General features: G+C 41.4%; 1 protein-coding gene across 10 annotated transcripts in view; it reads right to left on the bottom strand.

Moving 5' to 3' along the window:
* The window catches only part of ACP3 (acid phosphatase 3), a 59,568-nt gene that overhangs the window by 30,710 nt on the left and 1,787 nt on the right, over nt 1-27,071 (bottom strand). For all 10 annotated transcript variants that reach the window (XR_007405172.1, XR_004808689.2, XR_007405173.1 and 7 more), the window contains exons 2-9: nt 20,887-20,982; nt 16,908-16,994; nt 16,104-16,256; nt 11,014-11,112; nt 10,516-10,608; nt 8,148-8,280; nt 4,398-4,480; nt 2,235-2,338 (exon numbers count right to left, since the gene is read on the bottom strand). Coding sequence is in view for 3 of the 10 variants with exons in the window: in XM_025448933.3 (XP_025304718.1) it covers nt 2,235-2,338; nt 4,398-4,480; nt 8,148-8,280; nt 10,516-10,608; nt 11,014-11,112; nt 16,104-16,256; nt 16,908-16,994; nt 20,887-20,982 (848 nt within the window). In the remaining 7 variants the exon portion in view is untranslated. The remainder of the gene's footprint in view (nt 1-2,234; nt 2,339-4,397; nt 4,481-8,147; nt 8,281-10,515; nt 10,609-11,013; nt 11,113-16,103; nt 16,257-16,907; nt 16,995-20,886; nt 20,983-27,071) is intronic.

Genomic DNA, 27,071 nt, shown 5'->3' with positions numbered 1-27,071 from the left:
GGGGCACTTGGGTGGTATAATTGGTTAAGCATCCGACTCTTGGTTTCATGATCTCAGGGTCATGGGAGGGAGCCCTGTATTGCATTCTGTGCTAGGTGAGAAGTCTGCTTGAGATTCTCTCCCTTTCCCTCTGCCCCTCCTGCTCATGCTAGCTCTGTCTCTGTCTCTCTCTCTCTCTCTCTCTAAGTGGATAAATAAATCTTTAAAAAATCACTTTTAAAAGCTACATAAACAGTAGTAACTATATAGAGATATATTTTTAGAAACTTCCTAATAGGGGATCCCTGGGTGGCGCAGCGGTTTGGCGCCTGCCTTTGGCCCAGGGCGTGATCCTGGAGACCCGGGATCGAATCCCATATCGGGCTCCCAGTGCATGGAGCCTGCTTCTCCCTCTGCCTGTGTCTCTGCCTCTCTCTCTCTGTGTGACTATCATAAATAAATAAAAATTAAAAAAAAAAAGAAACTTCCTAATAGTATATGAATGACTACTTATACCCTGGGATGACTTACCCAGTGATAGCAAATTTTATCTCAAGATGATATGGCAAAGATGACTAATAGTCAATCAAAATTCATGATTCTCTTTCCATATAATAGAGTTATGGCTGAAAAGTGACTACATTTCCCAGACTCCCTTGCAGTAGGTAGGACCAAGTGACTACACTCATTCCTCAGAGATATTGTGGGTTTGGTTTCAGACTACCACAATAAAGCAAATATCACAATAAAGTGAATCAAATGAATTATTTGGTTTCCCAGTGTGTATAAAAGTTATGTTTATACTATATTGTAGTTTATTAAGTGTGTAATAGCATTATGTCTAAAAAATGTGTTTAACTTAATAAAAAATACTTTATTGGTAAAAAAATGCTAACCATCATCTGAGCCTTCAGCGTGTTATAGTCTTTTTGCTGGTGGAGGGTCCTGCCTTGATGCTGATGGCTGCTGACTGCAGGGGGGTGTTGCTGAAGTCTGGTGTGACTGTGGCTAAGGCAACAATGAACTTTGCCACATTGATTGATTCTCCCTTTCACAAACGATTTCTCTATAGCATGTGATGCTCTTTGATAGCAATTTACCCACAGCAGAATTTCTTTCAAAATTAGAGTCAATCCTCTCAAACCCTGCCACTGCTTTATTAACTAAGTTTATGTGATAAGCTAAATCCTTTGTGGTCATTTCAACAGTCTTCCCAGCATCTTCACCAGGACTAGATTCCATCTCAAGAAACCACTTTCTTTACTCATCCATGAGAGGGAAGTCCTCATCCATTAGTTTTTTTTTTTTTTCTTCATCCATTAGTTTTGATCATGAGATCGCAGCAATTCAGGCCCATCTTCAGTCTCCACTTCTAATTCTAGTTGTCTTGCTATTTCTACCACATCTGTAATGAAGTCTTAAATCCCTCTAAGTCATCCATGTGGGCTTTGGAATCAACTTCTTCCAAACTTCTGTTAATGTTGACTTCATCCCCTGAATCATTAATGTCCTTAATGGCATTTAAAAATGGTGAAGCCTTTCAATTTACATAGCTCAAATGTATCAGAGAGGAATCACTAATGTATCTGTGACAGTTAATGCCTTACTATAGGTCCTAAAAAGATGGAACCCTGGGTCCCCAAATCCCACCATGGGTGAGTCACCTCCTAATGACTAGGGATGTCTCTCTTTTTTCTTTTTTTAGGGGGGAGGGAGAGGAAGAGAGAGAATCTTAAGCAGGTTCCATGCCCAGTGCTGAGCTTGACTCGGGGCTTGATGTCATAACCCTGAGATCATGACTTGAGCCAAAATCAAAAGTTGGATGTTTAACAGACTGAGCCACCCAGGCACCATGAGGGAGGGTCATCTCTTTTGGAGTATTAGATGAGTGAGAAAGAAATGTCCATTGGGATCAGCCTCTGAGAATCTGAGGCTCATTTGTACAGTAGCCAAATTATCCCTATTAGTTAATATATTTGGAAAACAGTTTTAGGAGACTCCAAATTGGCTCTAATGGTGAAGACACAAGACGCACACAGAGAGTTTGGATAAAATTGTTTCATGAAATTCGAAAGTGGAGAAAAGCAATATTTTTAACTTAGTGAATTATTTTACATAGTATATGATTTTAAATTTACGTACCCGACTGAAAATTGATTATTTTAAGAAAATATTTAAGCTAATAATAACAATAACAATAGCAAAGCCTGGGGTCCAGTGGTTTTAATTGTGAAAAGCACCTTGTAGGTACTTACCCCTTTTCAAGATATAATTCCATTATATGGCAGGAAGCATAGGGAGGAAGGATTCCATTATAAACATCTAGTGCCATCTGTAGGCCACTCACGGTAGTGTCATGCTGCGGGGATTTGAAACAAAGTATTTTTGATCTTTACCAGTGATTCCGATGTACATTCCATAGCTAGTAGTATTAAGCACTTATAGAGAACCATGATGGTTTCTGATTCACTTAAATTGGCCATACCCCCATGGTGGAAAGGGGAAGAATTAATTTTGGTTGAGCATTTGTTGTGTGCTAGGTGGTAAGCTTTTTAAAAAATATATCATTATTTCTAATAAAAAGAAAAACAGACCTAGATAAATTAAGTAACTTGCTTACTGTCATATAACCCCAAAATGGAAGGAAGTAAATTTGAGTCTAATGTTCTGGTTTTGTACTATGCTTTTCTCTAGTGGAACATCTCTGTTTTAGTTTATTTCATTGATTTTTGTTAAATTTTAAAAGGTTTTGGAACATATTAATGCTAGATTATATTTCTTCTCCAGATTAGGATAATCTGTGACTTTAAAGCTGAGAAAAAATATACAAGGTTGTAAATGTTAGAGATGATAAAATGTAAGGAAATAGAGTGCATATCTCAAAAATAATTCTTAATTGTTTATCCCAGAGTGGCTGGAAGGCATAGGGGACTTGTTTTCCATCCCAGTTTTGCTACTAATTAATTGCATAATCTTTGATAGTCCTCACCTTTTATATTTACAAAATGGGCATAACATTGGTTGCCTAAAGTATATGGCATATTTAAAAAGGGCTTAGGGGCACCTGGGCGGCTCAGTTGTTGAGCGCCTGCCTTCAGCTCAGGGCGTGATCCCGGGGTCCTAGGGGGGCATGATCCCAGGGTCCTAGGATCAAGTCCCACATCAGGCTCCCCATTGGGAGACTGCTTCTCCCTCTGCCTATGTCTCTGCCTCTCTCTGTGTCTCTCATGAATAAATAAATAAGATCTTGAAAAAAATTAAAAAATAAAAAGGGCCTAGAACTGATTTACTGGAGAAAGAAATACAGTTACAGATTTATGACTTGCCAGAAATCTCGCAGGTTAGAACTGGAAACCAGATGAGAAATTAAAGAAACTAGCAGAACGGATTGGCTTCAGAAAGCCCCTCTCCAGGAAGCACTACACTCTGTTCAGTCCATGAGCTCTTTGTCTTCTTACACCGTTTAGAACCCCGGATGATACACAAACTTCCCTGTACCTGCAGTCACCTCTTCCAACTTCCTGCAGAATGAAAACATGGCTTTCTCCAGCCAAACCACATCTGAGAAATCCTCTGTCATCGAGAAGTGGGTGGGAAGCTGAATTACCATACTATGTGTCCTGGTTCCCTGTCCCTGCAGATTCCCTAGATAGCCATTTCAGTGCTCAGTGCACCCCTTGAATCTCCACCTTCCGCCCCCCCTCCCCACTATCCCCTGAACAGTGCCTCTTTCCCTGGCTCCTGCTCCTAAGACTAAAGTTTTCTCCGAGACTTCTCTTTTTCTTTCTGCATCCAATGTAGCTCTAGCTTCACATTGCAGCCCCCCCCCCCCCTTCTATTTCCTTTGCCTCCCGGAGATTTCTATCTGGATGCTCCCTGGCATTTCAAACCCACTCGTCTAAAGGGCTACATTCCCTTGGCCCAAAGGTGCCTCTGTTAATGGCTCCACTCCCCTTCCAGTCCTGGAGGCTTGAAAAATGGCCTTCACTTGTGGTTTTACTTCCACATCGTTACTCTCTGTCTGCATCCCATTCATCACCACATCCCGTTCATGCTCTGCTTTTAGTTTGGAACAGAAGTGATGCATCTTTCCTCCGTGCCACCAAAGTACTTGCTTGCACTGCATTTCTATCTTGCTTTGAATGGTGTTTATGTCTTCTAGTCAGTCCTAGATTGTAAAGTCCTCAAGGGCCAGAATTATGTATTGAAAATTTAAACTTAAAAAAATAAAATTTAAAAATGCCAACCACATAGATGGTCATATATACACGTAATATACACAGGAGATCTGAAGGATCAATATCTAAAATGCCTACCATCTACTGGACAATAGGGAAATGATGAAGAAAATGAGGCTCCATCCTTAAAGTGATCACTGCCTAAACAAACCGACGTTGAACAGAGGTGATGATACTTACTGCAGAGTACATGATAAGTTTTCTGTGGTTTGATGGCTGAGTTGCAATCTTCATGTGATTAAGGATCTCACTGACCAGGACACCTTAAAAAAGATAGACCAACAAGAGAGCTGAACCAAACATGGGCTTACACTTTTCATTAATTCCTACTTTGCGATTCTCCCTGCCATCATTCTCAAGTCTTAAGAGACGAAAAGCAGTAACTTCAGTTGAGCATCTACTGTGTGCTTTACATGATTTTACTGAATCTTGACTTCTATCCCGTTTATAGTGAGAAAGCTGTGGCCCAGCGACACACAGGGACTCAAGCGCAGGCTAGGCAAGGAAAGTTGGATCGGCACACTCAGGGCCCTACTATCCCCAGGTTTTGTTAAAGCTTGAGATAGGAGGTTGAAGGACTTGGAAGGAATCACCAATGGCATTTTTTCAGACAGTCGTTAGCTAGTGCTCTTCTCCGGGGCAGCCCTGAAATGACAGCCTGGCCTGTACTCCTTTACCCCTCTTGCTTCTGCTCTCTGGTAGTCAAACCTGTGGGAGAAGGCAGCTTTCTGGATGTCTGTGCAGGTCATGGACTGTTTTCTGTGGACTGTTTCTCTAGGCTACCCTGGTATCACTATTAGGGGGCAGCCAGCATCTTTCATCTGAGGGCTCCACTTGTCTTCAGTAGAGGAGAGCTCCTGCCCTTCATCTTTGTTGTTCCTGAGGTGGTGAAGGACAGGTACACAATTCAGAGTCTTCATCCTCTTGGCAGACACTGAAGGCTGAGAGGTATCTTGGGGTGCCAGGTGCTGTCTTAGAACATGTGGCCCCAGGAACTTCCACAACCATCACCTGAAGTCTTCTTATATTTCTGGTGCTTGCTTGCTTCCTCCCTCCCTCCCTGTTTCCCTCCCTCCTTCCCTCCATCCATTTTTATTTTAAAGATTTATTTGTTTGAGAGAGAGGGAGAGAGAGAGAGAGAGAGAGCACACAGGAGGGAGGAGCAGAGGGAGAGAGAGAAAGAGAATCTGAAACAGATTCTATTCTGAGTGGGGAGCCTGATCCTGGGCTTGATCTCATGACCTGGAGATGACAACCTGAACAGAAACCAAGAGTCGGAAGCTCAACTGACTGAGCCACCCAGTTGCCCCGGTGGTTTCTTTACTACACATGTACTCTCCCAGCTTCAGAATGACGTGTTTGTTTTTGTAAAGAGCAGGGCATGGACGTTAATAGACTATCATTCTAGACTCTGTGGTCTACTCAGCAAACACCACACTGAGCAGTTACGATGGGCCAGATACTGTGTGAGGTGAATCAGACTCCTGCCCTCAAAAAGCTCATAAAACAGTTCAAAGAGACTGTTTATTCATCTGTATACCAAGAGGCACAATAAAGGGTTGATTGTGAAGGGAGGTGTTCTGTGCTTCCTGCAGATGCTGGGACTCCCTTGACTAGGAATGGAAGAAGCTAGCTGCACATCTCCAACAGGTCTAGACCACTGTGTTTCAGAGAAGGTTGCTTTCTCAGAGTCCTTTAGGGGCAACATCATTACCTATCAGCAACTTGGCCTTTAATAGTTGCCTCTGTAGCAGCCTTCGGTGTTGATAATGGGATATGACATCAGCTCTTGGTTCTGCAGTGATTGTCCATTTTTCCCCAGAAGAAAACTAGCACTAACTACCACAGTTACCCCCTAGGCTCTGTCATGCCTATAATTATGTTTTATGGGAGGCCAAACTGAGGTTAGAGACATTCAATGACTTGTCCAAGGTTCCACAACATGTACACAGAGGGGCTGGACTTCTCTGAACCCAGCATGTCTTAATAATTAGACTACACTGCAGCATAGGCTAGCTTCTAAGTTCTCTGTGACATCGTTTATTAACTGCATACACTAGACAAAATATCACTGACTACAAGATATAAACTTCCCTTCCCACACTCTTGAGCTACAGCAGGGGCTGGCATACTTCTTCTGTAAAGGGCCAGACAGTGGCTTTGTCAACCATATGGTCTGCCATAACTGTTCACTCTCGGGTGGAAGCCCAAAAGCAGCCATAGCACTACCTACCTAAATGAGTGTGGGCTGAGTTTCAATAATATTTTATTTATAAAAAATAGGCAGCAGGCTGGTTTGGTTTGCAGGCTGCAGCTTACACCAACCTGTGGTATACAGCAAGAAGAGGTTTACAGTAATACAGATATGACCAGCCATATATCATAAATTCCTAAATGGACCTTAGGAATTTTTGTGGGGTGTGTGTGTGTGTGTGTGTGTGTATGCATAGAAGGAGGTGGGTGGAAGCGTGCATAGCACCAAATTGTGTCATCCCTAAAATCAACCAATGAAACAAAAGTTTTGGCAGAGATGGGAAGATGCCAGTCAAAGTCCTGATGTTCCTGTGTGCCTCCATGTCACTCAGACAATACATGTTTTCTTTGCAGGATTGTGTTTAGCTGCTTCATCACCCAACAAGCACGTAGTTGACAAATCTCTTTGCCTAGCCAGATCCAAACAATAGGCTGGACTTGGGTTTTGGCAGGAATCACTCAGGAAACAATTTCCAGGTCAATCAATACTCTGGACTTCTCCAGAAAATGGGACAGGTGCATTCACACAAATACCAGCCTTTAGAGTCTGACACCAAAACAACACCTTAGGGAAGAGCTCTTAACCAGCAATCTAGTTTAATGCACTGATCAAATGGGGAAACCGGACCAAGAGGGGAAGTGACTTCTCTGAAATTCAATGTTTAATAGTCAAAGGAAAACAAAAAGAGCAAATGTGAACCAAATGTGAGGAAACCCCCAGTTTTTCTTCCCATACAGACATCTGCATCTATTATTAGACTATTCTCAACCTCTGCCTGGCTTTCCCTGCCCATTTCTTCACCATTTCTTGCATCTAGAGACGGGCTTCTGAACTTTGATGTTTCATGAGGTACCTGGGGCTTTCATTAAGATGCAGATTCTGATTCAGCTGGTCTGGCTGGGGTGGGGTCTGAGATTCTGCATTTCTAACCAGAGACTTGGTGATGTTGCTGCTGCTACTGCTCCTATGGACTGCATTTTGAGTAGTGAGGGGTGAATTTCTCAGCCCATCATGGGGGGACCTCCACTAAGAGCCCTGTCTCCACCATTTCATGTGGCTTGGGATTGAGTCATACCTTGGTACCTGGTAGTTGAGGAGTATGACGTGGTGTATGTGTAGCCAACGAGGCCCAACTTCTACCCTCCGCCCCTTCTTGTTTAACACATCAGATGGGGCTGCTGCCTGGGCCATGTCCTGAGTGAACATTTGCCCAGTCTGGTCCAACAGCCAAGATGTCTTTGCCTCTATGTATCCTCCCGGGGGCTCTGCTGAACTTGTCCTGACCCCACAGTGAGTAGGGTCTGGAAATGGTTGGAGTCCTGATGTGATTGCTCTGGTTTTCTCAAACTTTCTAGACTATTTGACTTGGGACATCTCCTGTGGCTTAGAATTTCTTCACTCTTCTGTCAATCTGACATAATGGACTTCATCTTATTCTCCATCCTTACTTTAAATGTCTACATTAATAATACCTAGACCTGATGCCCCCTTTGGCGTCTTGGCCTACCCCCCACCCCAACTACTCTCAGAGGCATCAGCATCTATTGCTGCCCTGCCTGGTCCTCATTTCTTTTTTCCACCTACTTATCCTGATTCTAAGAGCTGGGCAGCCTTTTGCCTGGGTCTACTTTCAACCACAAATCCAGTGCATTCTTTTTACTTTTTTATATACTCACCCCCTTGCAGTCTAGATTTCTCTTTCTGCTTGTGAATTCCATAGATGGACAGGATGGACAATTCTGATAATTCTTTCAACTTAGTCATGGTGTCCTCTGTGGCCCAGGAGGGTAAAGTGAAATTGTGAACACTCTGTAGCAAAGAAAAAGGAAAGCAAATGTGTATTTTCATTTGTTGACTTTCTCGTCCTCTTTCTCTCACAGCATCTACTGGGTCTAGCCTTTCTTGTCCAGCCATTTCTCTCTAGGAAAACTTGACTTTGTGATAAGGAGTGGTATTGATTTTTCAGAAGGGAAACTCACAGAGACTGATTTGCTCCTTCCTACCAAGTCCATAGCTTTTGGCTTCAGTGTGGGTCCAAAGGGGGATTCCTATTTTGCAGGAAGGGTGAGGTAGGGCAAGAATGTACCTCATTCCTTTAGGAGAGGTTTAGAAATCTATTAACCTGTAGGGAAGGTGACACTGACAGGGTTAGATGATGTTTCTGCCAAAGATGAATGAGTGCCCTGAGAGGACAGCTGGGAGAGGCAATATATTTCTGGAGCTTTCAGTACCAGACCTTCCAACTCCCAGCATCTTCCAGTGTACTGACTCCTGGGGAAAGTGCACTGTACACACAGTAGGCTCTTGGTGAATTTTGTTAAATGGATGAATAAGCTGTACAGCAGGGCAGGTATAGACTTTGTGCCAATATTTATTACTTGCTATGGACAACTGATTAAGAATCCCCCAGATTTGGGACACCTGAGTGCCTCAGCAGTTGAGTGTCTTGCCTTTGGCTCAGGTCATGATCCAGAGTCCTGGGATCCAGTCCTGCATCGGGCTTCCTAGGAGGAGCCTGCTTTGCCCTCTGCCTATGTCTCTGCCTCTCTCTCTGTGTCTCTCATGAATAAATAAATAAAATCTTAAAAAAAAAAAAAGAATCCTCAGATTCGAAGACAGAATTGAGAGAGAGAGAGAGTTCTTGAAACAGCTCAAAGTGGAGTGCCTAGGGAGAAAATATGTAGGAGAGAAGTGAAAAGGAAACCTGCACCATGGCCATATCATGGAACAGCTCAGATCAATCTGTAGTAAGGAAGAAAAAAAAAATCAAGATTTGAAGCAAAATGTGAGCTCTTATTTCTTTTTTTTTTTTAAAGATTTTTAAAAATTTTTTATTTATTTATGATAGTCACACAGAGAGAGAGAGAGAGGCAGAGACATAGGCAGAGGGAGAAGCAGGCTCCATGCACCGGGAGCCCGACGTGGGATTCGATCCTGGGTCTCCAGGATCACGCCCTGGGCCAAAGGCAGGCACCGAACCGCTGCGCCACCCACGGATCCCTGAGCTCTTATTTCTACTGGAGAATCTTTTTTCTTTTTTAAAGATTTGTTTATTTGAGAGAGAGAGTGTGTGCACATGCTAGAGCATGAGTGGGGGGAGGAGCAGCAAGAGAGGGAGAGAGAGAGAATCCCAAACAGGTTCCAGGCCCAGGGCAGAGCCCAACCTAGGACTTGACCTCATGACCCTGAGCTCAAACCAAGCCTCATGCTGAACTGACTGAGCCAGCCAGGCAGCTCTGAAGAGTCTTTTATAAGGCTAGCTAGTCTTCCTTGAAACAGATGCTAATGATAGAGTGAAAATATCAGGAAGGTCATGTGAAGGTCAATGAACTCTGTCATGGAAGGGGGCAAATTGTGTCATTTGTTACTAAGTTACTATGACCCTTAGACCCTCATGATGAGCTCGAGATTAGAGGTGGTTAGAAGTCTTATGGGTGGTGAGAATTTGGCCTTTGGATTCAGTGAACCTGGTAGGGAAAACAGGATTGTAGAGCACTCTTTTTGGCCAGTAGATGGTATATAGTGAGTGAAAAATACTTTGTAGCCTTGAAAACCTCAATGGTAGGTAATTGATCTAGCTACAGAGGTTATTTCATATGTGTGTATAGCAAAGAAGAGATGCCCAATAAACCAATTTCAACACCCTGGCTTGAAGTTGGCTTGCTTATTTCTATATCCAGAAATCAGGTACTGTTTGTTTGTTTGTTTGTTTTTTTGGTCTGTCTATATAACATTTCTTTTTTCAGTAAAATCCATGACAGGAGCCCAGCATTCCTGACTGACCGAGAAATAAGTAAATGGCAAGCCATAGAAAAAAGCAATTTTGCCTGCAATTTGCTAAAGGGTGAAAACATAAATAATGGAGAGAAAAAAGTCAGAATTTTCAAGTTAATATAAAGAAGTCTTGAATTATGTTTCAATGTCAGAGGAAGCAGAATTAATATATCTGCCAAAAAAGTAAAAGAAAATGTATTCATCTGTTTCAAAATTGGCATAAATGATAAAAATCAACTGCAAGTTAATCTTTGATATTTTTTCTCTTACCTCACAAAATAAAGGGTCATAGACTTTAGTCCACATTCCAAAAAGGTCCTGGGTATGGTATCCTGTCAATGTTGGCAAGGTTTCTATAAAATCCTGAAACATACACAGACAGAGAGAACATTGCTACATTACAGTCTCTCAATTTCAGCATTCTTGATATTTATCCTTTGAATAAGATTAATGGTCCTAGCCCCTTAGCCTCATTAAGGCAGAATTATTTTAGATTTGCATTTATTCTGACCCAGCCATGCACTTTTGTCTGGTTCCTTCTGGCACACAGGTATAGGATTAGAAAGGGACTGGCTTCTCTACTGGCTTGTGGCCCCACACAGGGAAGGGGATCAGAAAGTGATGACTGACTCTTATTAAACGTTTTAACCCATTGCTATCACCAGCCACTGGCAGACACATTTCTCCCACACTTTTAAGAAGCTGGAACTTCATCCTTTGTCTTGGCTCTCACACTCCTGTACACCACTAAATGACACGATTTTTAACCTTGTAAGGATGCAATCTCTTCTGGAATTCCTCTGATTTGAGAGTCTCCTCTGTAAGTTCTTTAAAACGGGGGCAGTCCCGGAAAGGCAGGTACAGTAACTGAGGACAAAAGAAAAATCATAAATTCTTTATTAGTCAGAAGAACTTTGCTAAAGAAGCTGCAGCCATATTTTAAACCACATTAGATGCAAAGTGACCTGAGTAAAAGATACACATGTGTTTTGAGCTGAACGGAAACTCTAAAATTGAGGGAAAAGAGATAAATGGTCTGTATGTAGGTCTTAGATAGTAGGATATGCACCCAGAACTGAGAAGGTTTTTTCCTTTCATGAACTTGCCTAAATAGGACTGTGTTGTTGGTAAATATTCATACTTCTTGGTTTTCCATGTTGATATAACTATTATCTCACTTTCTACTGGACCTCTTACATTTCTAGCATGAGATACACGTGTGTGCAAATGCATCCCACCCCCCCCAACATACATGTGAGTAAATGCATCCCACCCCCCCAACATACACGTGAGTAAATGCATCCCACCCCCCCAACATACACGTGAGTAAATGCATCCCACCCCCCCAACATACATGTGAGTAAATGCATCCCACCCACCCCCCTCCAACATAACGTGAGTATACAGAAATGAATGAGAGGTTCTGGAAAGAATCTTAAGAGATGGATTAACCATTCATTGACTTAAGTTGGGGTCAAAATAAGCGCATATACTAAATATATAGAAAAATGTATTTTAAAACCCATTATAAGGACAAAGGGATGAGTTTAAACTTGACAATCCTCTGTAATCTTAACTATAATCTGTAGGTTGGTGATCCTCAGCTTATTTTGTTGCTCTTACTTTTCATTTGCGTCTTGTCTTGTATTTCCAGCCCTTGGTAGGTATCACTACTTGGCTGTTTCTCTTCTTCCTCAAGTTTCACATGTACAAAACTGAAGTCGGCTTCATTTTTAACCACTTTACCTCCGTAATCTGTCTACTTTGGCCAAAGGTAAAATTTATCATCCTGTTTCATAGACTAATCAGCCTTGCTTGTTTACTTTCAAAAAAATCCAAAATTCAAAATAGACTCTTCATCTTCATATTCATGGTTCCCTTCCAGTCTAAACCATCATAACCTGTGTTCAACTGATGTAAGAGCCACTTGGTCAGTAGGCATCCACTCTTTCCATCTTTACAATTCATTCTCCGTATCACCACAGCTACCCTAATCCTTTTCCTTTTATTTTTAGAAACACAAATCTCTCTAAAGCATTCATCAGATCATGCCATTCTGTAGTTTATAATCTTCACTTGGAATAAAATCCAAACTCAGTAAACCCTAGAGATCCCTGCCCACCTGTCTTACTACTGTCCCCTCACTTTTCTGCACCAACACTGGGGCCTCCTTGTTGTCCCCTGACCTCACAGGCTTAGGGGCTCTGCAGACTGTTCCCTGCCTGAGACCTTGTCCCCAGGGACCCCTGCCAGGCTCTTCTAGCCACTCTGCTCCAGCCATGAGCACATTGCCTTGCTTTATTTCCTTTGGGGAACTCATCGCCATTGGAGATTATTACTATTTTTTTTTTACTTCTTTATTGTCTATTTCCTATAAAATATCAACATGAGGGCAGCCAGGATCTTGTTTGTCTTGTCCATTGCTGTGTTGTCAATGCCTAGAACAAAGCCTGGCATATCAGCAGCTGCTCAGAAACCTTTTTAAAAATAGGTTGCTTCCCGATTCTGTGTCATTTGCCTTATTCTAATTTCAGACCTCCATTTCCTCATTCCTGAATTGCTTTCAGCAGTTATTCTCCGAGGTTCTTGTATCCTCTTCTTCCAAACCATGGTCAGACAGATGCCTCACAGCACCACTCATCACGCATGCACAGTACTGAAGAACGAATGTGCACAGGTTTCTTTGATGTCCACGGCTTGACATCTCAATTGCCCTATGTGGCTTTCCAATTTTTCCACAGAAGGGATGGCACTACAGAGGGAAAGGCCCAGGACTATTCATTTAAAGGTCTAGGTTTTAGTGAATTACTCAACCTTCCTAGATTTTAGTTTCCTCATCCCACATGAGGCTGAAAATAAGTGGGATAATCACCTCAATAGCTGACCAACATTTTGCCATTCACAAAAATCTCTTCCATTTCTTAACTGGGTTTTCACAAATTGTCACGAAGTAGTTAAGTAGGGAACTGCTGTTCCCATGTCACAGAAAAGGACACTAGTGTAGGGAGGTGACTTCAGGTCAAGTGTCTGAAATGGTAGTTGGCTCTCCAATCTGGATTTACCTGGCTTTAAATCCTTCTTACAACACTGCCTCTCCACCTCAAGATTCCTCCTGGCTATTAACTTGGGAGTCTCCTGTCTGTGCCCAACATAGTTAGTCAGACATTTTCATTGCTCCTAAATAAGAACTCTGAACACAGAAGGGCAAGCCCTCTGTATATTCACCCACTGCCATGCTTTTGGGCCACCTTCTTCTCCCTTCCATCCCTTTCTCTGAGGCCTGTGTCAAGCTCTCACTCTCTCTGTGAAGACTCAAATGGCTACCCTATGGGAGCACCACAGGCATCCTCTTGTCCATTCCTCTAGCAAGCGTACCTGGCCCTTGCGTCATGGCCCACCACTTTGTATCGTGGTTTACACAGGTCATACATGCAAATCTGTTTTCATCAAATGGATGATAAATTAGGGAAGAAACTTAGCCTCATATTTCTCTATGGCACTTAGCACAGCCCTGGGAATAACTTTGTATTGATAAATTCTTTCTTCTTTCTCCCTCACTCCTGTTTCTCTTTTTCTCTTTTTAAATATTTTATTTATTTATTTGACAGAGAGAGAGAAAGCCAGAAGCAGGGGGAGTGACAGGTAGAGGGAGAAGCAGGTTCTCTGATGAGCAAGGAGCCCAACGTGGGGCTTGATCTTAGGACCCTGAAATCCCAACCTGAGCCAAAGGCAGATTAACCAACTGAGCCCCTCAGGCTCCCCTCCCTTTTCATTTTCTAATAGCCCCTATAGTCTCTTTACTACATAAATTAAATACTATCTTTCAGGACTAAGGGTTAAACATCTACCTTGGTCAACATTGGCTAAATTTGGTGCTGCTGTACAGTGTCTATCTAATGCAGAAAAGGTTGTGGCAAAGTGATTTTTTTTTTCTTTTTGGAAGAAAATATTCACAAACTCCTAAGAATACGGATCATCATAATACCTCTCCCTTGATTCTGGGAAAGAAAGAGGTATGAATATATCTTGCTTTTTCCAGAAACATCAGAAAAAGTGGTTGGAGTAGACTTACCTAGAGTGAGGTTGACAGGGTCAGGCTGTTTCTACAAAGTATTTGGGAAAGATTCTAATGTCATCAAATGCAACAGTTAAATAAAATATCTAAGTGTACTGGCAGGGAAAAGAGGATAGAAGCCTACCCCAGGGGACCCTGGGCAACAGTGTGGGTACAGAAGTCATGCTAAGCCTCAGCTACAGAGATGACCCAGTCATACTTACAATGGGACTGTAGGGGAGTCATGACCAGTGAATCCATGATCAGTGCAGAGCCCAAAGCGGGGCTCGATCTCACAACCCTGAGATCATGACCTGAACCAAAATCAAGAGTCTGACACCCAACTGACTGAGCCACCCAGGCACCCCTCCTTTATATAGTCTTAAATTCCACACCTGGGAGATTAGTTAGATTTATTTAATACCATTTAAAACCAAAAGCAATTCCTCTGAAAATGTTAAAGAGCTTTTGGTACATCCTACCCAGTGCAAATAAATTTGAGAATTTCTCTCAACTAGCCTCTTTTAGGCAACTTGGTTATAGTACTGGTTCTCACACCTGGCTATCCACTAGAATCATCTAGGGAGATTATTTTAAAAGTACTGACGCCTGCATCCCAACCTCAGAGATTCTGATTTGTTATAGAGTGTCCTAGGTGCCAGGATTTGAAACATTTTTTTCAGGTAACTCTAATATAATAACTTTGAGAACTATTAGTTTACAGGGAAGGAAATTACTCTGGAATGAGATAAGTCTGGTTCTGGTCTCAGTAATAATGCTTACCAGCTTTGTGGCACTGGGCCTATTTTGTTTATCTCTCTGAGTACATATTTCTCTGGCTATAAAAGGAGAACATAATGTTGTCCATTCAAGGTTGTTATGAAAGGTAAATATGATGACATATATCAAAATGCTGGTCACTGACTATGTACTCAAATCTTTCTTTAATCCCCTATCTCGGGATCCCTGGGTGGCGCAGGGGTTTGGCGCCTGCCTTTGGCCCAGGGCGCGATCCTGGAGACCCGGGATCGAATCCCACGTCGGGCTCCCGGTGCATGGAGCCTGCTTCTCCCTCTGCCTCTCTCTCTCTCTGTATCTCTGTGTGACTATCATAAATAAATAAAAATTAAAAAAAAAAATCCCCTATCTCAGAATGGGGGTTTTCATGTGAGGAGGGGTATTTTGTAGATAGAAAGATCTTAGGATATTCTAGAGGGAGGAGAACCCTATGTGGGGCACCAAAAGCCTAGGAATTGAAGGTAGAACAAGGGGGACTGTGTGTGTGTGTGTGTGTGCGCGCACACACACATGCATGTACATGTGAAGGTGGAGGGGGCAAATCGCCATTAAAAAAAAGATTATTTATTTGAGAGAGAGAGAGAAAGCAAGCATGTGGTGGAGAGGGGCAGAGGCACAGGGAGGGAGAAACTCAAGCTGACTTGGCACTGAGTGTGGAGTGTGGAGCTGACTTGGGGCTCAATCCCATGACTGGGAGATCATGACCTGAGCTGAAACCAAGATTTGGCCACTTAATCAACTGCACCACCCAGGTGCCCTCATATTGCCATTTGCTGAAAGGGTGGCAAAACAATGTGGATGATAAAGGTCCACACTGAAATTCTGTTCCTGCTCTCTCTTGCCTGGGGCTTTCTATGTCCTACTTTGTCCTTCATATGTTTATTTAGAAAAGGATTAAGATTGCACAGACCAAACAGTGTCCAGACCTCCAAACCCACAAGTACTGGGCAACCTGCCTTCCTCCTCCTAGGCCAATGGGATGTGCAGGCTTTTCTATAATACTTACCCGATCTTCAGAAAGAGAGAGTGTGTGCACTGGGATGGGCTGCCAGGGTAGGCTGGGATTCCAGATGCTGATACCCTCTGGAGGAAACAGGCCTGCAAGGTTTGTCATAGCACTCATCAACGTCCGATCAACATCCGTGCTTTGAATATAAACCTAGAGTAGGAAAATCAAAGGAGATTCTAACTGCTTGGAACTGTGGGTTTATCCCTGGGGAATGAAGAGCACATCTGAGAAAGGCCAGGACCCTCACACCAAAACATTAGCAGACATCTGGTAGCAAGCATCATGATATCTACTATAGAAGAGAGAGTATTATGAGAATGCCACCCTGGTATGTCAATAGTTGAATTGACAAAGAGACCATTTAAGTGGTGGCTACTTGCTAAGCCAAAGTATTTGCCATAGGTGTCCATAAAATTTTCAACTTAGTATTCATAAATTTTTTAGGAACAGAGTATTCATATAAAGAGGAGTACATTTGGGGTGCCTGGGTGGCTCAGTCGGTTACATGTCTGCCTTCATCTCAGAGAGTGATCGCAGAGTCCTGGGATCCAGCAAGTCAGGCTCTCTGCTCAGCAGTGAGCCTGCTTCTTCCTCCCACTCTGCCCCTCCCCTCCGCTTGTACTCTTTCTCTCTCTCATAAATAAATAAAATCTTAAAAAAAAAAAAAGAGGAGTACATTTGTAAATAAGATCTCTGACTCGTGTAAGTCCCTTGGGAAATAGGCAAAGCACTTTTACAAATGCAACATCATGCTAAACTCTTTCAAGGACAAAGGTTCCCATTCTTGGCTCCCCAACTTGCCTGTTCACGTTTGTAGGACTCATTCAAAAATTTCCCATATCTTTTCTTTATATACTGTCCAAGTTCATAATGCTGCTCCATGCCCAGCTACAGGAACAAATAAAAGCAAAAATCAGCGAAAGTGAATTCTGTGCACTTCATGTATGATCTTATCTCTCCTTACTGAATGCGTAGAGCAAACCATGGTGTACTTTAATAGTTCCACAATAACAACATAATTGTAAATGCAAACAAGAAAAAAGGGTTGTAATCTTTAACCATGACTCCTTGAGAAAACTTATTCACCTTCTTTAGCACCTAACATAGAGCACAGTTAATAACTAGTGATTGATCTAATTTAAGTAAATGGTTCATCTCTAGTGTGGAACATTACTTGCTCATCTTTGTTGGTAGAACGTTCAGGAGAGCTGGTTGACCACATGGTGGAGAGTCGGTGAAGAAACTCAACCATCTAATAAGAGGTTGGACTTGGTTAATCTGAAGATCACTTTCACCTTTCAATCACTTTCGGGGTGTGATAATTTTTATCTGCACAGTTAATTTATGCGTTGTTCATGAAAAACGAGAGCTGTTACCCAAAGTGTGGTCTGGGGATCAGCAGTATTAGCATTTCTTGGAAGTATGTAAGAAATCGAATTCTTGAGACCTATCTTGATCTATGAAGCCAGAACCTTTGGGGAGTGGAGCTCAGGAACCTCTTTTTAACAAGCTTACTAAGATTCTGATGGATAGTAATTATTGAGGAATGTTGCTTTAGTTCAGTGATCCTCAAGCATCAGAAGAAAAATTATCCAGGGGTGCTTGTTGAAATGAAGATGCCTCAGCATTTCCCTCAGAGATTTCCTGCTTGTTAGACCCCAGAGTGGCCCTGGAATCTGCATTTTAATAAGTGTGTTGTGTGATTCAGATCCATGTAGTAGAGTGTCATGCTTGAGAAACACTGCATTCAAGTCTGTCTTTAATCTAAAATTTTACTAGAGCTTCAGGAGTCAGAGAGGATGTGGTCACTAGAGCTTCTGCTTGGTCCCACTCATTCATTTGCTTGTACTCCTGGCTCCCATGATCATCACCACCCTTCTAGGATGGGGAAGGAGGTAGGAAAAGAGTAATGTGTACTTTGAGCTTTGCTAGTTTCCTGGATGACATGGGTAGTTAAAGAAGTAGGTACTTTGGGCCTAATTTGTTGTACTAACTTATAGCTGAATTTTGACGAAAGAATCATCTTCTATAGAGCAGTGGTTTTCAAATGTCAGCATGCACAGAATCACCTGGAGGATTTGTTAAACCAAAGGTTCCCAGAATTGAAGCCCAGAGTTTCTGGTTCAGTGGGGAGGGCCAGAGAACTTACATTTCTGACAAATTTTCAAGTAATGGTGATGTTGCTCATCTAGGGATCACACTTTGAGAACTACTGACCTAGAAAGCTATCACCCTTTCATTATATAGATTGGAAGTACCAGGCCAAGGGCTGGAATTTGAGCTCTAGAACCTTGCTACTTCCAGGAGTGGCCAGGTACCAGCACCACTGGTGTCACCTTGGAGTTTGTTAGAAATGAAGACTCTTAGGCCCATGTCAGACCTGCTGAATTAGAATCTGCATTTTTTTCTTTATTCCTCAAGTTTTATTGATATATAATTGACATACATCACTGTATAAGTTTAAGGTATACAGCATGCAATTTGGTTTACATATATTGTGAAATGATAAATTATGAATTTAGTTAGCATCTGTCCTTTCATAGAGATACAATCAAAAGAGAAAGAAAAAAAACCCAAATTGTTTTTCCTTGTGATGAGAACTCTTGAGATTTATTCTCACAGCAACTTTCATATGTATCATAGAGCTGTTTTATTCGTAGTCATTATGCTGTACATTAAATCCCTAGTACTTATTTACCTTGTAACTGGAAGTTTGTACTTTTAACTGCCTTTTCCCCAATCTTCTTCTCCCTACCCCCTGCCTTGGTAACCAAAAATCTGATCCCTTTTCCTATGAGTTTGGTTAAAAAAATTTTTTTGATTCCACATATAATTGAGATCATACAGTATTTGTCTTTCTCTGTCTGACTTATATTACTTAGCATAATGTCCTTAAGGTTTACCCATGTTTTCACAAACAGCAGGATTTTATACATTTTTTATAGCTATAATATTTCATTATATGTCAATACCACAACTTCTTTATTCATTCTTTTGTTGATGGGCACTTAGGTTGTTTCCATAGCTTGGCTATTGTAAGTAATGCTGCAATGAACAAGGGGTTGCAGATATCCTTTGAACTAATGTTTTCATTTCCTTTGAATAATAGAACCTGCATTTTAACAAGGTCTCCAAATGGTACATTTGTACTTGGAAGCTTGAAAAATACTGCTCTAGGAAAATTTGATGGCTAGTCAAAAGACTCCCAGAAGGAGAATCCAGATCCCCACAGTCTGAAAGAATCTTAAAGTCTTCCTGGAAAAGCAGAACATGGGAACAGGAGTCTCCATGTAGCCACAGGTATTAAGAAGTAGCCCTGAGTTTTTATTACTGTTCCCTCTTTTAAGGAGCCAGAAGCTGAGTAGGTTATGCTGAGAGGAGCTCTGATCAGGGGGTCAAAAGATGCTGACCTCAAATAGCCTCTGTGGGATTTCTCCTCTATGAAACACTGTGGTCGAGTTAGAGAAGTGGTTCTCAGACTTGGCTGCACATTCAGAGTCAACTGATCAGCTAAGGAATTTCTGAAAATCCCAATGTCTGGGCCACACTCTATATGAATTAAGTAAGAACCTTCCTATTTTTTAAAATTTAAATTCAATTAGCCAACATATAATACATCATGAGTTTCAGATGTAGTTTTTAATAATTCATCAGTTACATATAACACTTATGCTCATCACATCATGTGCCCTCCCAGACATCAATATTTTTTAAAGCTCTCCATATAATTTCAATGTTTAGCCCAGACTGAGACCTATTGGTTTAAATGTTTGGTTAAATGTTTAGAGATAGTCAACTCTAAACATTCTACGACATTTTCTTAATGTAATTAAACAGTGCTTTGGTCGGGACAGAAGCCATACACATGGCCTTGTGGCTCCAAATAGAAGAGCCATCTACTCTTACAAGGGAAGGGAGTGGGGCACTGCAACAGTGATTACAGATGCCTTTGTATTTCCCCTACCCAACCCTTCTCCTTTTGTGCTCTTTAGGAGTTAGGGCTCCTTATGTTTAAGACCACTTAAAAAGGGGATCCCTGGGTGGCTCAGGGGTTTAGCGCCTACCTTCGGCCCAGGGCAAGATCCTAGAGGCCTGGGATTGAGTCCCACATCGGGCTCCCTGCATGGAGCCTGCTTCTCCCTCTGCCTGTGTCTCTGCCTCTCTCTCTCTCTCTCTCATGAATAAATAAATAAAATCTTTAAAAAATGTTTAAAAAAAAAAAAGACCACTTAAAAGAAGGTTCAATCCCAGTGTATTCCGCTGATAAAAAAAAAATCAAATTTGGTATCAGCACTTCCAGAGGAATCCTGTTTTCCTAACCCTGCTGATCCAGTTTATTGATTACAAGGTGGTTTTCTACTTCCTCAGGTGGAAGCAGAGAAACTCAAGAGCTAGTTTCCAAGGACCTCTTGGCTCTCTTCAGCATCTTTAAGCTCATGTATTCGTCTATTGCCATGCGCAGTTCTTATGCTTTAATAAAGCCAAATAGGGCAAAAAAAGATCAAAATGGGCAATTTTATACAATTTTCCTCCCATTACTAGTCATGAGGGGTGACTTGGTTATGATCAGAAATTATTGAAGTTAACCATTAGTGCTTCACCTGCCACAATCAAAGCACACTTTAGACACACACACACACACACACACACACACACACACACACACACAACTCTCCCAAATCTGAGTAACTAAAGTAGTTCTATGGTTTCAATGTATTACAAACTCCACATAGTTTTCCATAAGACTCATCAGCAACCTTTAGCTGAAAATCCAACCAACCTGAGTGAGTTGGCCAAATCCTTGTGGCCATGAAGCTTCCTTAATGGGATCATTTGGGAAGGTCTCAATGGGACTTCGATCTCCATGCCTAAACACCTGAAAAGAGATTGAGACAGTAATGTTACAAAGTTCACGTTGGTGTTTTGCCTCAGTTCATCCTAATAGATTTTCTTTCGAACTGCTGGTTCTCAACCTTAGGATGTGGCTAGGGCATCAGGATTTTAAAGACCTCCTCAGGTAAATATCAGGTTAAAAACTACTGTTTTGGGATCCCTGAGTGGCTCAGTGGGTTTGGCACCTGCCTTCGGCCTGGGGCATGATCCTGGAGTCCCAGGATTGGGTCCCATGTCGGTCTCCTTGCATGGAGCCTGCTTCTCCCTCTGCCTATGTCTCTGCCTCTCTTTCTCTCTGTGTCTCTCATGAATAAATAAAAAAATAAAAATCTTAAAAAAAAAAAAACCACTGTTTTAAGCTCACTAACACTCTGTTTCAGGTAGTGTAAGTAATGGTCAGTTATCAGAAAGCAGGTGAGCCACACATGGAGACTGGTTTGTATATTGGGGCAAGAAGGAGCACAAAGCTTAGCAAGATTATTTTATTGCAGATAGACTCTGATGAGAAGTATTCTTCCTTAATGAATGGTGTAAAAATTCTTACATATGACAAAAATAATAGCTCTTAAATGCCACATACAATTTATGACCATCCTGAGCCAGTGATTTATTAGTTTTTAGGAAATGAGGGATAAAGGACTTATGGTTAGGGAGATTAGAAAAGCTAATTCTTAATACTTTAAGAACATATTTCTGGATTAGTATGCATATCATGCTATTTTGATTGGACATTTTCCTCTTTGGGGAGAGTAGTCTGGACTTTCAAAACCTTGGTGTTTTGTAACTCCAGTATGCTTTCTGAATAAAATATCAAGCCAAATACACAGTTCTTTTACAAGCAAAAGATAAAACATGGAAAATATTCAAGAAATCCAAGATGAAGTCTATACTGATGCCAGCAAACATTTTTTTAAAAGACTTTATTTATGTATTCATGAGAGACAGAGAGAGAGAGAGAGAGAGGCAGAGAGATAGGCAGAGGGAGAAGCAGGCTCCATGCAGGAAGCCCAACATGGGACTCAGTCCTGGGACTCTGGGATCACACCCTGAGCCAAAGGCAGACGTTCAACCGCTGAGCTACCCAGGTGTCCCTGGCAGCAAACATTTTTAATACAGAGGAGGGCTGCATAACATCTTGCATTATGAGATTTCCTGCACTTGTCATTTACATTACCCAGCTAAGATGCTCCAGGAGACACAAAATATGGAACAGACTTAAATTTTAGGCTGTAAATCCCATCTATCAGATAGGATTCCAAGAAAGTTAGGGAGACTTATAGGACCTGGGTTGTATCTCTAGTGTATAAAGAAAACTTATTTTTTGGATCCCTAAACTGATGAGAAATTAAAATCTCAAGCTACAGCAAACAGAGAGAACATGGTATAGTGGATCTTAAGAAATCATTTTGGTTAGGTAAGAAACTATTGTTGTGAATGGTCCCTTCATAGTTTGGAAGAAAGGCTGCATAGTCTCAGAAATTATCAAGGCTAATCATTAGTGCTCTTTCTTTCTTTTTTTTAAAAAAGATTTTATTTATTTGAGAGAGAGAGAGCAAGAGCAAACATGAATTGGGTGGGGGAAGAGCAGAGGGAGAGGGAAAAGCAGGCTCCCCACCGAGCAGGGAAACTGGGATCATGACCTGAGCTGAGCCAAAGGCAGATGCTTAACCAACTGAGCCACCCAGGAGCCCCTCATTAGTTTTCTTTCTATAATCTAAACATACTTTAGACTTTTAAGATCCCAGGTAATTGTGAAAAATGCTTTCTTAGATCTGAGTAACTAAAATTATCGTGTGGTTTTAGTGAATTATAAATCCTACCATGTTTAGTTTCCAGGGTTTCTCAACCTTAGCACGATTGACATTTTGGGCCGGATTATTCCTTGTGAGGGGCTGTCCTGTTCAATGTTTACACACCAGATGCTAGTAGCAATCCCTAATTTTGACAACCAAAAAGTTCTCCAGACACTGCCAAATGTGCCCTAGGGGGCAAAATCATCTCTCTCTCTCTCTCTCTCTCTCTCTCTCTCTCTTTTGTATATATTTTTAAATTGGAGTTCAATGTGCCAACCTATAGCATAACACCCAGTACTCATCCCATCAAGTGCTCTCCTCAGTGCCCATCACCCAGTCACTCCAACCTCCCACCTACCTCCCCTTCCACCACCCCTTGTTCGATTCCCAGAGTTAGGAGTCTCTCCTGCTCTGTCACCCTCACTGATATTTCTGAGTGAGAACTGAGTTAGCCAAAGGGAAGTCAGATGAAAGACACTAGTAAAATAATTTACAACGCTTCCTACCAGTCTGTGACCACAATAAGGTTTTTTTTAATGCTTGCTGTGTCCTAGAAACTGTTTTAAGTGCTTGTCAAAATTTAATCCATTCATCAGTTTTACAAAGGATTTACGATTATTATCTTCATTTCACAAACAAGTAAATCAGCCCTAGTTAAGTGACCTCCTCAAGGTCACATAGGGTGTACATGGTACAGCGGAGATCCAAACACAGACTATGTGCCTCCAATGCCAGCCTTCTTAACCTGTGTAAGAGGCTCATCTCTCTGCTAAAGCACACACCTCAACATCCTATCACTGGGTGATCTGGGATCTGGGGTTTCTTAATAAACTCTAGTCTTTTCCTCTAAGATTGGAAGCTCTGTGTGTTGGGGTGGTGGTGGTGGTGGTGGTGGTGGTGGTGGTGTTACACTAAAGGAAAATAAAACCTTGATGTAAGAAACAATTCCAAATACTATTTAAAAAATAAAATTGCGATTATGCATCTAAATGACAATATGGCCTGTGCAGAAAAAGAAGTGCAGTCTTCTTAAAGGAGAGCTTTTTAAATAGCAGAGCCCTGGACCATAATCATAGACTTGAACAGGCTTTCTTAGTCTGTCCCTACAGGTCAGGAATAATTGTACTCCCCTATATTTCAATAGATTTTAAGGGTTTTTGAGGTAGTGGTTCAAACATGCTGTGGGCTCTTCAGAAGGAGTGTCCAACAGAGACAATTAATAAACCACCTGCCCCCTATCCCCAGACCCCCACCTCCCACCAGAGTCTGGAAATCCATACATATTAATTTTGTACAAAACCATGTGCACATGCACATATCAGTGAGTGCTCTCAAGTGCACGCATGGCCTTCTTGAGCTCCTAGAGTTTAGGCTGGAGCCTCTGGACTGTGCCTAGGTGCTCCTGTAAGTCTATTTTAAGGCAAACTTCTTAACTGTTGCTCTGCCAAATTTGTAACCTCTGTTCTCGGTCCAGCATATGCCATGAAATCCTTTAGAAACCTAAAAATATAGGGTCAGCAGTAGGACTATTTTGCAGTATCAGTGATAATTGCAATAGGAAGATATCCAGGAGAACAACCCTTTATGTCTGTGCAACCTCCCATGGTTTTGTACAATCTACACACCTACAGCCCCCTCCCCCGTCCCCCCTTCCATTCTCACAGCTCCCTGAGACTAGGCTGGCCCTATCCTGAACAAAGAAGGAGACAGGTTGAAAGAGATTGAATGAGCCATCCAGATCTCTACTTTTTGTGAATGCTACCCACTGTTTTCCTCACCACATCACATTTACTTCAACCTTTTAGATCATAGGTAACTTTTTAAAAAAAGAACCACGATTTGGTACCCCTATGAATGATCCTTCTCCATCGAGTAAGGAGATTTGGCATGTTATAGCATCCTACCTGTTCTGGCCCTGCCCACCTCGATGTTATTACCTTACACGCTTGCTAAACATGCTTAGCCACAGAGCCCCTGCTCTTCCACACAGTCATTGTTCCAGCCTCAGGGCAAGGATGTTCTAGTTGCCTGGAACTTCCACTTCTAATCCTGGTGGTCACTAAACTCAGGTCCCTCCTGAAAAAGGCAACCAAGAGAGTTCTCCCTTGACCTCCCATACTCACCATGCTTATTATTTTCTCTCCAAAAAGTTAAAAATAATGATTCTCTAAGAGTTTTCTAGGGGACACTGGAAAAAGAAGGAGGTGGATTCTTTGGTCAAAGTCTAGGAAATACAGTTCACTACTAAATCCTTTCTTTTAAAGTCATAGCATATATCAGAATATTAAAGACTAGGAAGCCCTGCCCTTCAGAGACCTGAAATACAGTTTAACCCTCATTCTGTTCCCAAGACTGATTTGCCTATTGAAACCCGTTTTTTACGAAGCAACTCCTGTTAATAACTCATCATACTAGCATTCCGTGGGACACGCTTTGAAAAACCTGTTTTAAAAGACTGTGTGATAACTCTGATAACTCTGTTTATGAGAGAGAACAAGAACAGGACAGTTTCCTGCTCTTTCTGCCAAGAATAGCTTTTCAGAATTGGGGAAGATTTATTTTTCTTGTATCATAGAGAAACAGTGTGGAAACTGCTGATCACAAGTCTGTACACCCAACCCCCATGGGGAGATCTCAGATCCATGTGCTGGCTTAAATGCACATGGCGGGAATGCAATATGTACCATGATTAGGGGTGTAGCCTCTTTGATCGTACAGCCTGGATTCAAATCCTGACTACTCCATGATTACTGTGTAACCATGGACAAGTTGCTTAACCTCTTTGAATCTCACTTTCTTTATCTATAAAATCGAGGTAGTAAGGTTTTTATAACTTTATAGCTTTATAGAACAGTTGCCAGATGTAGCAAACCAAACTACAGGATGCCCAAATATTGCATGAAACATCCTTTATGCTAAAAAATTATTTGCTGTTTATCTGAAATTCACATTTAACTAGGTATCCTGTGTTTTCCTAGCAGCCTTACTTTACAGGGTTGTTTGAGGGTAATGTGACCTATTCCATATTGAACTCTCAGAACAGTGCCTGGCATATAATAAGCATTGAGTATTGATCATTTATTGTTATGAATGTTACCACTTTAATCAGAGGCACCTTTTATTTCGGTTCTAATAATTTTCTAAGGATTTGCCTGGGTATGTGATTTAACCATTTATGGTCAAGTATTCTCTATAATTGATAAAAAGAAGAAAGTAGCATCTTATCGCTTAAGTCCTTGGATAGATACTGTTTTGTAAGGGCCAGGAAATTGTATTAAAATGCCCTTTATCTACCACCGATGGAGGAAAACCTTGGTAGGAAAAAATCGTTAACATTATTAGCCTTGTGTGATAATTGTTAATTTTTTTTAGCTCCAAGAGTGTTATCTTTGTAAGGTTTTTCTTAGGGAAGAAATAATGTGTTGTCCCTGAACACATGTTAACTAAGAGTGAAGGAGGAGAAAGGAAGCCCGCAAGTTTAGTAGTCAAGGGAAATGAGCCTGCACTGTAGTAAAACAGGGAGAAAACATATCACATGCAGTTAACTTAAAATTCACTGTAATATCTCAAAGAGGATTACGTCTCAACTTGTTATAGAATTACAGTGTTGACAGTGCAACTTCTGCAGAGTCCACACATTTGCTTAATATACGTGTTGGCAAGGAATCCATGCCATGAATATATGTAAAAGTCCAAAAAAAAAAAAAAAAAGTCCAACTTGCGTGGACTTCTCTCCAGAACGTACAGGACACAATTCACTTTTTTTCTCCCCCAGCACTGAAGGCTGACAGCTTGGTAAATCATTTGTAAATAAATTGATGATATGTTTCTCTTGATTCTCTGTCTCTCATTTGTTGACTCATGACCTAGTAAAGATTTACTGGACTAATAATCATAATTTGCATAATCATATGGTTATAAATTTTTTCCTTAGAAGGGAAAGAAAGGAGTTCTGAATACTGAGGAAATATATATATATTAATATAAAAATATAAAAAATATATAAAAATAAAATACTGAAGCTGAGGAAATAGGAACTTCATGTTTTTTAAGTAAAAGATGACCTCCCTGCAAATTATAGAAATAAATTTTGAGTGTTCTTAAGTAAGAAAATTTACTTATTTATCAGCATATTTTCACTCTGTAAAAAAAAAAGTGAGGAAGAGAAAGAGATTGAGAGAGCGGGTGTGAAAGACAAAGAGAGGGGCAGAGGTAAGGGAGCCGGTGAGTGAAACAGAATAAGAGAAGTAGGGATACAGAGAAAATCACAGACGGGGCA

Source organism: Canis lupus, chromosome 23 (genome assembly GCF_003254725.2).
Source record: "Canis lupus dingo isolate Sandy chromosome 23, ASM325472v2, whole genome shotgun sequence".
Taxonomy (NCBI): Eukaryota; Metazoa; Chordata; class Mammalia; order Carnivora; family Canidae; genus Canis; species Canis lupus.
The sequence above is the reverse complement of the archived record's forward strand: the minus strand, read 5'-3'. Positions and strand labels throughout refer to the sequence as shown.